At 39.2% G+C, this 13,976-nt stretch overlaps 1 protein-coding gene across 4 annotated transcripts in view; it reads left to right on the top strand.

Moving 5' to 3' along the window:
* Nucleotides 1–13,976, top strand: part of QSER1 (glutamine and serine rich 1) — a 42,425-nt gene that overhangs the window by 3,461 nt on the left and 24,988 nt on the right. For 2 of the 4 annotated variants that reach the window (XM_017827000.1, XM_017827003.1), the window contains exons 2-3: nucleotides 12,390–12,499; nucleotides 13,713–13,877. In XM_017827000.1, the coding sequence (XP_017682489.1) occupies nucleotides 13,739–13,877 (139 nt within the window). In that variant the 5' untranslated portion in view covers nucleotides 12,390–12,499; nucleotides 13,713–13,738. Of the gene's footprint in view, nucleotides 1–12,296; nucleotides 12,500–13,712; nucleotides 13,878–13,976 lie in introns of those variants that run through there. The other 2 variants (XM_017827004.1, XM_017827002.1) reach the window with 2 other exon arrangements.

Genomic DNA, 13,976 nt, shown 5'->3' with positions numbered 1-13,976 from the left:
TTAAAAGTCAGTCACAATTATTTTGTTGGTGTTGTAAATTTTGTGGTGACTGCCATGGTCTTTGTTTCTTTATTCCCAGTAGTCTTCTGTCCATTTCTGCCCTACCCAAACACATGGGGTTTTATATGGCTTAATTCAAGATGGTTCTTTGCAATAGATAACACTGGCATTTGGTTAGTGTGGTCTGTGTTCATAACAGCCAATCTAAGAAAATGACAGTTACAGTGAGAGTTCATATGCAAAGTTACCTAGGTAGGGGACCAATACTTTTGTTATAAATGGTTATGATGGGTTTTTTAACTCAGTTTTGCATAGCTGTCAAACTAATGCTTATTGTAACAGCTGTATGATAATTGTGATTTAGTCAAGGCTCAATTTTAAATTCTAATGGATTTTTGCACAGCTATAGAAACTCTAAAAGTGCAGACAGCGTGTTTTAGAAAAGAGCAGAACATTTTCTTTCATCGAATGAAATTGTTCTGAGAGGTGAAACCGATGTTTGTCGTTAAACACATCTCCTGCAAAAAGTTCCCTATGGCATAGTATGTTAAATGTTGAAAAGAAAGCTCGTAATCTGGGAATATACTTAGAACATTTGCTATTAAAAGACACAGGAAGATTAAATAAACATATAGAAAGGTAGGTCAGTTTCAAATCTTACCAAACTTTCTGTCGTAGTTTATATCTAAAACATTCATAAACATTTATACATGCAAAATAAACACCAGGAATCCGTGGTGTAGCACAGATACCTTACAGGGACTTGCCAGCTTTTCTTGCTCTCCTTTTCTCTTTCTTTTTTTCATTTGTTTTAACCTGCATTCAGCACACACTGAGATCACAGCTGTGAGGAGGTCAAAGATTGAACAGAGGCTGAATGCTTTCTTGCTCTGTGTCTCATAGCTTTTCCCAGGTGCAGATGTGTGGTCATCTTGCAAAATCTTTGCTAGAGTTTCTAAATGAGCCAGGCAGGCTTGTTTGGAATTACCTGCTGCTCACTTTATTTCATTTAATGCCAGCTTCACGTGAAACATTTCAAGCCGTGTCTGTCACTGTGCTGCAGTGAGCAGTGGTGACACAGAACAGCGTGCAGAAGGAACGAGCTGAAACTTAGTCTGAGGGTGCAGTTACATGAGATGGCTGAACTGGCTGCTCAGCCTCACTGCTGCTGTGAAAGGGGCTCCCTTCCTCCTCCCCTGTGTTGGCTCTGGTGTTTGTGCAACTGCACGGGGAGCTGGTCTCGTTTGTTAATCCGTGAGGAAACTGTCCTGGCTGAAATGGTGAACGGCTTGAGCTGGAGAGCTGTGCTGGTGTACCTGTGCTGTCAGACTGGGATCCAGAGGTGGCACCAGGGAACGAGCAGGGAGCAGAGCTGGAAGGAGTGAGCTGTGTGTCCTTGGCAGAGATTCTTCCCGGCAGTCTTGGACACGTTTTAGATGGGCTCAGTCTTGCCACGTCACTGTCTTTAATGAACATCCCACCCAAATTGTACCACCTGCTTCCCTACCAGGAGCACTCGGTAGGTGTCTGTCTTAGCTGAGTGCTTGACCTCTCTTGAGATCACCTGGAATGATATTTTGGATGTGAGCCCTTTCCCACAGAGGCAACAACTTCAACACAGGTTACTGAATACCTTGTTCTGAAAGAAAGGGGGAGTTGTATTCTTCCACCTATGCAAAAAGTGTTTCGGTCCCATAGACGTATTTTACCTTTCATCCTGTTAACTTTACCTGTAGGTGTTTATCTTATACCCCTTTGTTTCTTCTGTGCTTTTGCCCACCTTTTGTTTTTACTTGGAGATGCTGTTGATTCTGGCATAAAGCTGTCATAGGAAGGAGGTTGTTTTTAGAAAAATCTTTGTTCCTGTCAGGAAAAAAGCACCTATGACTGAACTACATTGATTTTAAACAATACCAGAGCTCTTATAGAGTGGGTATATTTGCTTGGATATTTTTGTTGTATTTTGTCAAAGCCTTCACAAATTTTCATGCTAAAAAGTTACTTTGTATGGTGAGCACCTATTCCATACATGAAACAAACAAAGAAAAAACCAAAAACCAGTTAAAAGGCAACATATTAATAGTCTCACTTCAAACCTCCCTTAGCAGCCTAAAGGGTGACAAAAATAACTTTGAGCAGCATGCAGAGTTCAGCCTTTCCAGCAGGGCATTTTTTGCTGTCCCATGCAAGTGACAGGGAAAGGAAAATTCTTAGAATTTTTAAGCAAAGAGAAATGTCCTCAGAGAGGATGGAGCACTTGGTTATTAAGTACTAGATTTACTTGTCTCACTGGGCAGATTTCATAGTTCTTGGGCTTACTTCTGCTATTGTCTCACCTCTTGTTACATTCCTTCTTTTGTTTCATTGCTCTGGACAGATCTGGAGGGGTGCACGGACACTTGCATCCTCAGAGCCTTTCTGACTCTGGGCTACAGCAGGGAGCTCTTATTCCTGTATCTCTGCATGCTTGGAAGTTTCTTGCTCCAAAACAATTCAGCAAGAACATACATATGTTTAGACAAGCTTTTATTTGCCCATATTGCTTTTCTTCTTTTTCATCTTCCCTCTACATGCCTACCTGTGTTGCTTGCTTAGGACTTGTAGAAGTGCAACCAATTACACTCAGCAGGAAGAAGGCACCCTTAGGCATCCTTATCTTAGAGTAATAGTGTTTACATAGGAGGATACAAAGGAACATTTATTCCTTAATAACCCTGTAGGGGGGCTGTCATACATCTAGATTTCCTTGGAGATAGCCCTCTTTGTGTGAGAAGAGGTGGAGGGCTCTAGCTCCTCATCTAGCGTTTCCAGATGTCTGGCAACATCTGGAATTCCAGAACCTACCAGACAAAGGGCCACAGCTCCTGTGTGGTGTGTGTGCAGCTGGGAGGGTGTTCTGTGGTGACACTGAATGTACCAGTGTGTGCTGCACGTTCCATGGTGCTCTTCTTTCTGACCAGGAAATCCCTTTCAGAAATATGGCAGCTCAGTGCTTCACACCACATCCTGTTTACTTTCTCTCGTCTTCGTGTCAAAAATTCCAGTGCTAGACAGTGAATAATCCTTCAATCCCTGTGTTCCTCCCATTTCATTATTCTCTGCTGAGTCTGCCAAGAATAGGATTTCTAATAAGTTTTTCTTGAATGTGAACATTTGCTCATTTGCTGTGCAAAGAGTTTTCGTAGACAGCCAACTCCTTCAGACTCCCAGGACAACCATGTGTTAACTACCTTCAGTTGCTGGCACTGGTGACCTGGATGTTACTGATACTCCAGCACCACTGGAAAGAGATGGGATTTTCATCTTTTCCCCTCCAAAAAAACCCCCTTTTTTTTTTTTTTAAGAGAATGCAGGTTTTTCACCAATTAAAAGATATTTTTTTAGTGTGTGCATGTGTATAGACTGTTTTGATCTCAAGACTTGCTTTTGTTTAGATAGCTGCATGATCATCAGGAAATCTTAAATCAATATCTGAGGCATATTCAAGGAATTTGTTTCATATAGTGGAGTTTTTCCCATCTCAAAATAAATGGCCATGTAGCTGTAACTGTTTTTCTACAGTTTTGAACAGTTCAGTTTTTTTAGTTTTCAGAAGCAGCCGTGTTCACATGGTATTTTCAACTAAATAGTGACTGGTGACAACGTGGCAGCCAAGGTCCTCTTTGCAAGGTTAGAAATGTAAATTTAAACCTGTTTTGGGATGAAGAGGTGTAAGAGCTAAATTCAAGGGCTATGCTAATTTACCTCACGAAATTAGATAATAACACCCCGTGATGTTTCCTTTAATGTGAAGGACTCTTTGCAGCATTTTTTATGATGAACTGTGTTGTTAATATGTTGGATCTTTCCTGGGCACACCTCCTAAATTGGGGTAGGAGTGATGTTAGTCATAGGGGTGCCTCGTTTTTGAATCTGAAGGAGCTCATGTGAGCTGCTTGGCCCTTGTAGTGTGTTGTAGGGTGGGGAAGACACTGTAGGTATCTAGATAAATATGCTGGGAGGCTTAGAGCCCATTTAATGGCCCTGAGTTTTTGGCTGTGTGGATGATCAAGGATAGCAAGGTTTGTGCTCTCAGGTGTGGGCAGTGAGTAGATGCCTCTCTTCTGTGCCAGTTCTGCAGCCACTGATCTTCACGGGGGTCCAGTATACTGGGTACCGAGCTCTTAGAAAATTTAACTTCACCAAACCTTGAAAAACTGACTCTTATTTCAGTACTGAGTGTTTGAGACTCGGTGGTGAGGGCTGTGAATCTGGGTGGGTTAGTAGCTGTGCCTTAGTTTCCCTAGATTAAAAGAGAAGATATTTTGTGGATTATGTCCCTGTAAACTGCTTGGGGATTTGGTAATGAAAAGAGGTGCTGCCAAAGGTGACTCTGTGGGTATATAGCACATATTTGCACTCCTTACCTCTTTTGTGGTGAAAAATCTCAACTTCAGCACCGTTTTTTCCCATATAACTGGAAAATAAAGGGTTTATTAAGGAAAGGGATATCAAGTATTCCAATAGTAGCCTAAAGGTAAGACTCGAGCTTGCGACAAAATACGATGCTGTAATAGCTGTGGGAGGATGAGGGTTGAGAAGCATTTCAATAGCTGAAATGAATTGTATTTTTAATAAGACACTGATGTGGCCAGGCCACATCTTGAGATAATGCTCTGATGATTTTCATATTTTGAAATAAAATTTTGTTATTAAAAGTAATGAAATCTTTTTGTGTGTTTCTCAGCCAACGGTAATAGAGGATTATGCTGTGTGCTCAACCATTAATACTGGAATGATCTAGAGGAGAGTTTTGAACATCTCCCAAGTATGCTTTTGACAGCAGAATAGCATCACATATTGCAGAAAAAGTGTTAGATTTCCATTACTGTCTGTTACAAAAGTCTTTTGAAATTGTGAGTAAAGGTCTAGGAGTGAAGTTTTGCTGATTTAAAAAAAATCCCAGCTATTCTCTCCGTGCTGGGTAAAGAAAAAGTTCTTTCATGGGGGAAAGGTAAGAGAAGAGGATAAATAAATGTAGTGACAAAATAATCCAGTGTCTTAAAAGCCCAGAAAATAAGATTGCAGAGCTTTCTGTGCTGTGAGCTACTCAGACCATAATGGGTACTTGTTTTTCTGCAGGGAGTGGTAGAGTAGAAGCTGTCAGGGAAGGTATAAAAATCCCCAAAACATTGCTTGACAAACAAATGCCTTAAAATTATTTCTGATACTGCTTTATAATATAAATGGGGAGGATATGTGGACATATCAGTGTCTGTTTGCATGTGGAGAGTGATGATACTGAGTTAATAAGTATATCAAAGTTAAGTTCAAACATGCAGAGCAGGATCACTGAAAGCTCCTCTCTGGACCTTGAAATCTTAAGAAGTGCATCAGGAGCTCAAAACTGGCATTGTTGTAGGATAGTTTAGTTTTAGTTAGTTTTTATAAGCTGCAAAAATTCTGATAGAAAATTGCTTTGGTTAGGTTTCAAAGATTTTTTTTTGTCAAAGCCAAGAAAAGTGGTTGAAGTATTTGCCAATTCTGATTAAAAAAAAAAAAAGAAAAAGGAGAGAAAATCTGATTTTGTTAAATGTCCTGCATTTCAGCCATAGATGACCTCATCAAAAAGCTGGTTTAGAGTGTATACCTTAAAAAATAAGACCATTAGGTGGTTTGTTCAGTCCCTCCATAGTAACTGAAGTTGAAGTTTTTAAATAGCTCAGTTCTGTCTGAATGTTGCTTTTCACATACATGGTTTCAAGACAGAGTTTAACTGATTTTTTTGAAAACAGAATTATATTGTCTTTGTTATTAAGAACTCCACAGGTTACTTAATCAGACAAGCCAGCACTTGCACTGAGGCACTGAAGTACCAGTAAGATTATTTCAGCTTTCCTGAAGCGGTTTTGGGCTTTTCATTTTTAAAAGGATCAAGCAGAAGGAGTTCAGACACATTAATGTGGGAATAAAAGGGAGATGGACCTTTTTAGCAATAAAATCTCTTTTTTCCTTTGAAATGTGACATGTATTCAGGTGAAGAATCACAGGAACAGCGTGAACTTTTGCTCACTCAGGCAGTTCCCTGCATGTAATTTTCTACCTCAAAATCGATTTCTTAGAAGCTCCTTATCTTCGCTCCTAGAAAGCAAGGAAGTAATGAGTGTTTCCTCTCAAAAGTAGCTCCAGGCAACCTTCAGTCCACATTGTGTCGGTCTCAGCCCTGCTCTTGGTGGCTCTGCATTTGAATTGAAGTGGGAAATTATCATTATAGCTTCATCTTTAATGAAAGAGTGAAGGGTGATTGCCTTTGGTACATTATAATGTGATATATTCTACACGGGATAGGTTTGTTTTGTCTTGTATAATCTAATGTGAGGATCAGGGAAATTAGATGCAGAGAGTAGGCTGGTTTCCTATTTTTCCTAAGCCTGCCAACATTTTCAAGCTTCAAATAAAATTTGTTCTTGCAGTGTCTTCCCCCTCCCCTCCAGTATGTGTCTGGGAAATAGAGGTGAAAAATCACATCTTGTATACATTTAAAAAAATACTTTGCACTGAAACGAGTCTCTGGGCTGAGGAGTTTGTTTTCCATTCTTTTCCTTTGGTATTTCTGAAGCATTTTCTATTGCCTTTAAGGGCTTACTTTTCAACTTCCAGAAGTGTGTTGGACAGGAGTGATTCGGTGTCAGTAACAGTATTGAATTTAATTTGCTTAGCAGCTTTCTTCCTGGGCAACTCCCTCTGTCCTTTATGTTGCTGCTTCTTAGAGTTGTGGCTTTTTTTTTTTTTTTTAAATACAAGAACAAACCCATTTTTGGATTCAAGTTATCTACCTGTAGCTTTGCTTTTAAATTTTAATTTTATTCTGAGCTGCAGATGAACCCCAGATGCTGAATTACATTCTAGTTTGAGGTAGCAAACTGTGAACTCTTGCTGGTACAATGGGCAGCTGAAGGGCCATTTACCCTCCATTTCATCTGCATTAAATTCAAATAATGTTTCTGAGTAATACTCTTCCATTCTTTCTCCACAAGATGATTGAATAAAGGCAAATTAATATAGATAAATGTTTAAGCAAAATAATAAATGCTGTATCTATTACTAAAATAATTCTACCTACAAACCTGCCAGCAGGTAATAGAAGCCAGAACTGCATTTTACATGTTTAAAATCAAATATAGAGGACAGAAAGGGATGTAGGCTGCATATCAATTTCTATATCTTATATTGAAAATGATGTTTTTAATATTTAGAAGTGCATTTGTCGTTTTTATGGCTTTGCTTTTGGTCTCTGACTGGAACTTGCTGTTGCACAGCGAAGTAGCTGGTTGGAGAGAGACTCCTTTGCCAGGTGTCTGAGCTTTGGCATAGAGAGGGAAATTCGAGTAATATTTCCCCTGTTTCATATATATGTCTCAAGTAAGATAAAATGCAGGGTGTGAGTTTTAAGGTACTCCCCTGCCAGCTATCACTGCTCTATTTAATCTCCTTTTCGGTGATTTAATTCGAAGGGGGCTGTACAGTGAGCCATCATCTCACAGGAGCTCTTGTCTTCAGTAAGGCAGAACGAGCAGCCAAAAAATGAGACCAGATTCCCTGGTCTACCTCAAATCTGATCACTTGTGTGCATGCTGGGCTGTTGCCTTTTTGTTTTCTTGGGCTTAGTTGCTCTGGTCTCAGACTTGTCAGCCTGTGTGGGAACCCAGTGTTGGGGCGCCGAGTTCCCCTCTCAGGTGGCGGGAGCACCTCTGGGATCTCCTGGAGTCTGGAATCTCCTGTGCAACTGCTTGTCTTGTAGGTGTCCAGTTTCACTCTGAGCACAGCCTTGCACCGTTTGAATACTTTGAAAGTGCTCTGTGATTTAATGTGGAGTTTTCTTTAGCAGTTTTCCTTTATATGAGAGGCAGGAAGGAGCTACAAGTGCCTAAGAACAAGGTATTGCACCCGAAAGTATCCTTTGCTCCTTAAGAGTTCTGGTCTGTTTTTCATGTGAGCATTATAAGTTTCCCTAGTACTTGAATCATTGCTGTTGTTATACTTACAAATAACCCCACCAAACCAAAAAAAAAAAAAAAACCCAAAAAAACGCCCCAAACCCACAAAAACAAAATAACAATCAAAACCCTTAAAAACTGCTAAGCAGTAATGAAGAATTATCTAGAAAATAAAATAGAAAGATGAAAATGCCCCTTTCTGTGTTATGGTACTTCTTGTATTGAGTATTAAATGAACTAAGATACTTGGGTTTAAGTGTTTTTGTTCCTGTGTTTCATTCTGTATGGGTGCCTAGGAGAGCAAGGTTATTTGAAGGAAGTGAAAGAAATAAAAATACTTGTATGTCTAGTGTTTATTGCAGCTAAATTTTGTTTCCATGTAAAAATGATACTTCCATCTGAGTTTGAAGTTGAGAAATGCACCCATCACTTGTGTAAAGTGCAAACCTGATAATTGTCTTGGCAGGTGGTGAGTGCAATGTAAGCCAATAACCTTTTGCAGATGGAAACCTGAATTCATATGAAATTATTAAGATTGAAGAATGCTTTGAAAATAAATTACTGTGAGAATAGGAGTACAAACAGATGTATGAAGAGTGGATTCTGGGATGACTTAATCTGGGCTAACAAAAAGGAGTTGTAAATCAAGGTTGAGGTATTTTAGTAACAATGAAATGCAAAGACTATACATTTTTTTTCCCACAAGTTTACTGCAGAGGTAGCAATCTTCTATTAGCCCAGCTAATGCAGCTGAAAAAACCAGATTAATACTTGAGTGGTTTCACTTTCATTGTCATAAGTTGTTTGGTTTTGGTTTTGATTGCATCATTACAGCAATGACAAATAGTGATGATTCTTTATGGGACAGCTCTAAAAGGACACTTAAATATTCCACTAAAATTGAATGGATCTTCTCAATGAAAAATACTTTGCAGGGAACTGTTTTCTAAATTTGTATGTCGAATTGGTGTTATTTTCTAGCACTAATCACTCTATTGTGCAGTTAACTATGACAGTAAAAGTGGGAATCAGTGTGATAATCAGTGATAAGGGCCAAGTGTTTTTGGAACACTGTGTAGCAAATAATGATAACAAACAAAGTACTGAGTAATGGGAATGTCTCTTCAGTAACTAATGTGAAATTTCAGTACAAGCGAGGACTTCTGGCAGACTTTGAAACAAGAGTACAAAGGACTCGATAGCCACAAGGTTATTTATCATGGTGAATGTATTTTTGATATTCAAATTACATGCTGTATAAGTTGGTCTGTTTAAAAGATAAATTTTATAAAAAGAAACCCTAAGGCAGTAATCTTTCAGATTGCTGTGCTTGTTTAGGATAAGCTTATGTAAACTGCAGGCATATATGCAAGGCTTTTTGAGATAAGAATCTACATTCCAGCAACCAGTAATTATACAATAAACAATTAACTGCTCAAATAAATACAAAGTTTTTATTGAAAGACAGATTCATTTTTGAGGTTGCGGTCGCATTAACTGTGGAGTTTGTATTAAAAAAAAAACAACAGCCATCACATACTGTGAGTGTTCTCAAAATGCTCATCAAAACTCCTGTGCTGAGGTTCTGGTAATTAACAATGTTTCTGGGCTCCAAAATTTAGAGGTTATTTTGTATCCCAATGTTAATTTCGGAGTCTTTCTTGTTACAAAGTCTTTGTCCGAGTTTCTTTTACAAGTTGTCATTCAGAGCATTCTGCCTCTGGTCTACAGGTTTGTGTGTGTTAGGGCCCTCTAGTAGCCTTTTGTGTGTGCTGTACCTGCCCTTTACAACAAAGGTACAGTTTATTGTAGAGGACTGAAGAGGGGAAAATTAATCACAATCTTCACCAAACAACCAGAATAAGTGAAAGATTCCAATCAAAAAAACCTAAACAACAAAACACGATTACACACAACCCCCCCAAATAAACAAATTAAAAAAAAACAAGCCGAAGAACCCCCCCCTCAACAAATCAGTTTTTCAGTTTCCCTGATTTTCAGGTGGTTAATCGTCCTTTTTCCTCATGAACTTTTGCTGTTACAAGGTAAGAGGAGGAATGATGCAATATTCCTTGATATAATCTGTGCTGGTTTTTTTGGGATGTCGCCTCATCTGAAAGGATTTTTGCCTCAAAGTCTAGGCCCAGTAGCCTAGACTGCAATGCCAAATGTGCCTCTCAGCCTGAAAATACCCCAATGGGAAAAAGAAGGTGTCCTGATGTATGAGTGATATGTGGAGTAGGACTTCAAAGTTTACCTTTAAAATGTCTGAAAGAGAAGTTGGCACCACGTACTTTTACGTAGGCAAATGCTTTAAGAGGACTTGAAAGAAAAACTAAGTAAAACCTATTTCTGCTGCACAGGGGAGGGTTTTGCAAGATCAGCATTTCTTTTGGTGAAGGTAATTCTTATTATCATTGTGTATGCTGCCATGGTTCAGTTCAGAAACTTATTTTCTCATGTAGTGCATTTTTATTTATTAAAAAAAAAAATCTGAAGAAAACTTCACATTATGGGTTTTTTCTTTCCTAGCTATGCAAGTTTTCTCAAAAACCCCCCAAACCACCTTAACTTTAGATTTTTTTTTTTCTTGTGAAAATACTTGCACTTAAATTGGCTTTATTACATGCATAATGTTTTATGTGCAGAACACCCCTGCAATTTTTTCTTGTCTGGAAATAATGAAAACTTTTTAATGCCGTAAATAAAAGAAATAACCTACAGTGTCATGTGATCCTGCCTGCCAGTTGTCCATAACAATGATGCAAATCGTTAGATTTCAGTCAGCATATCATAGAAATCAGTTGCTGATGCACGGTGTTGAGCTGCACAAAGATCTGTCCTCTACACCTCAAGCACGTGGATGTGCTGACTCTGAATTTGGGGCTGGCAATTCTCTAAGTTGCAATGACTGCTGTGAAAGGTGTTAAAAAGTGCTAGACAGTGAGTGCCGCCGAGAAAAGCAGGGGCTGAGGTTCTTTGCTTTGCTAAAGGATTTTTGGTTCGTTCTTTAGGCTTGTGCTTTAGCCTGGCACGTTGACTGCGGAGCTTTGCCGAAGTGGAAAATACATCCCCTGACTGTGCATCTCAAGGCAGGGAAGTCCTGCTCAGACAGGCTCTTGCTAGTTCAGAACGTGTGGAGGTCACAGTGCTCTTGGAGGCTCATCTGCCTCCTCTTGTCATCTTAATGAAAACAGAGCAAGTCCAGCAGTGTTGCCAATTTTTGTATTATTTGGTGTCTTCTATAAAAAGTTTCCCATGATGTCACGATTCCTGGCATCAAGTGTTCAGTTTTTCCCTGATGCAGAGTGACTGCCCCCTCATCCCAGGGGATGAAAGAGGATAAGGGAAGTCTCCCTTACGGCAGGCAGCAGGGAGGGCTGTGGGTTTTGTCGTTTGGGTTATTTTGGCATTTGTTTACAGTTGAATTTTGAACTTAAAGCGATCTCACATGTGCCCTGGAGTAAGTAGCAGCTACCTATAAACTTAACATCCAGAAAACAAGAAGAGAAGAAGATAAATGGTAACTTGGTCATGCTGGCCTTCATTTTTTCCCATTTGACAGGTGCTATGCAGACCTGAGTCTCTGGAAGCTTGAAAGCTTTGGGGTTTTGTTTTGCATCCCCCTCTCTTTTCTACTTTCTAAATTGGAAATCATTAGGACTTTTGGCAAGTCCTAACACCAATCTTGCTTGGTGTTAAGATTGCATTTATTTATTTTCTGCGTTGTTGCTTTTGCATGGACCCTGACGCTGTATGTTTTCAGTTTGCTTCCCTTAAATCTGATTAAAACATCACGTTAATTTAGATGACTCATTTAAAAATGTTAAATAAAAGCTGTGAATCATTAACTTACATTTAATGCTAAGAGGGCTGAAGATGGATTTGTCACTTTGTAGTGCTTTCACTGTCAACTTTGTTAAATTGTCACAAAAGTACCAAAATCTTTAAAAGACTATTGCTCCCACAGCTTCCTAGCCATTCCAGACTTTGACTTAAATGAGGTCCTGTAAGTTTTAATGGAATCAGAAGTGGAAATGCTAGAGTGAACTTGTATTCGTAGTCATCTCCTTTGCAGACTTTATATCAGTAAATCATTACAAAAAGTGTCCAGCCAGTGTTTCTTACAGTTGAACTAGGAAGACCTGTGTCTTTCTGACCTAGTCCATTATAAACTTTTCCATGATCAGCTTTGCTTTTTGTAAGGTTGGTGTTTTTTTTTTTCTGCTCCCCCTTTGGCTTGTCGGGTTTCATCATACTTTTTTTATCTGCTTAACATTTTTAGTGATATCGTGGCACAACTACATCTCTCCTTTATTTTTGCAACTTTCTGGCTTGCGATTGGGATTTCATAATTGATCTTTGTTTCTGCAGCTGTATATTTTTGTTAATAATGTTTCATTTCTCCCTTAGCTTAAGCTATGGAGGAGGACACTCATCACATTCAGAAACAGACCTTCACAGACAGACATACACAGCTTCTCATCAGCTTCCTGGATACTCTGCTACACAACATCCTACTGGTAACTCTCCATGTCATGAGAATACTGCTTAAATAGCTACAGAGAACAAAAAAAAACTCAACTGTTAAGTAATTTAGATTCAAGTTGATGGATTTTATAATCAGAGGGAGCTTGTACTGCAGGTGGTAGCAAGTGGTATTAGAAAACCTGAGTTTGTGGCAGAAAGTTAACAGTTGTTAGCTTTTATCAAAATGTCATAAGTAATAAGGAAAATATAAGAGGGAGGTTAGGCTTAGTAACTTGTTGGCTTTTGAAGAAACTGCATTTGTTCTTCAAAATGCAGCTTTTCAGGACTGGGCCTATGCATGAGGGCCAAACATTAAACATGCCTCAAAACCAGCAGCAGCAATCCTGCCAGTTCTAGACCGGAGCAAACGGCAAACCTGATGCGAGTTGGGACTTGCCACTGCTGGTATTTCCATGTGCGAAGACAGTGCTGGGAGAACATTACAATTTATTTTAAATGTAGCAATAGGGTAGGCTGTGTTACATCTGCATCGGGATCTCTCTTTGATCCTGATCCTGATGATACCCTGTTTCCATGACAGGAGAAGACCTTTCACATTGGCTTTGCAACCCAGTTTTGAAGAAAAATGTTTGAGGTCATGTGCTGACTGGAGTCTGGAGTCTCTTGGCCACGTCCTCAATCAGGACAAGAGAGGGTCAGAACTGCAGTCTGGACATAATCTCGGTTGCTCACAGCTCTGGATCTCTCCAGTGCTTTCCATTGAGCCCCCTGCTATTGAAAGGTCTGAGCAGTGGGAAACACATAATGGTGTTTGTGGAATGCAACCAAAACTCCTTTTCATGTGCCCAGTCCTACAGAGATGTCCAAACTGCTACAACCTGCCCAAAGGGCACAAAGGATGATACAGAGAAGCTGAACCCATTTCAGGAGGAATTCTGAATGTTTTACCAGTTCATGTGAAAATAGAACAGTAAATCTTCACATGAAGGGAGAATTTTATGGGTGTACCTAAATATTGTTTTAAGCATGATATTTGACATACATTTAATAGTTCCAATTTACAGTTGTAGCAGTGTATAAGAGTTAAAGCCAGAAAAATCAATGTACTTTAATAACAATGCTAATGTTTCATAACGTATTTCCTTTTTTTTTAATGATGAATGTATATCCTTGTTATTTGATTGAGCTTCTTGGAATTTCATCTGAATTGTCTGTTTTGTTTCATTTGCCTCCACCATCATCCAGGTCTTTCAGGAATATTTGATACCAGTATGCACACTGCTGGAAGTAACACTAAGGAAACTTCTTCAGTTATGAATTTTCTCTCTGCTATCGAGTCTCGTACTGCTCAAGCAGTCTCTTCAGGATCTACCCTTTTACCACAATTCAGGGCTCCTTCCTGGCAGACAGGTGAAAATTTCCTCTTGAAATAAAACTTTGTCGTGATTATATTGAATGTTTGGGAGAATTTGAAACAAAAATGTCCCGACTGACTGAAAAGGCTGCATG

Source organism: Lepidothrix coronata, unplaced genomic scaffold, assembly GCF_001604755.1.
Source record: "Lepidothrix coronata isolate B3197 unplaced genomic scaffold, Lepidothrix_coronata-1.0 Scaffold133, whole genome shotgun sequence".
Taxonomy (NCBI): Eukaryota; Metazoa; Chordata; class Aves; order Passeriformes; family Pipridae; genus Lepidothrix; species Lepidothrix coronata.
The sequence above is the reverse complement of the archived record's forward strand: the minus strand, read 5'-3'. Positions and strand labels throughout refer to the sequence as shown.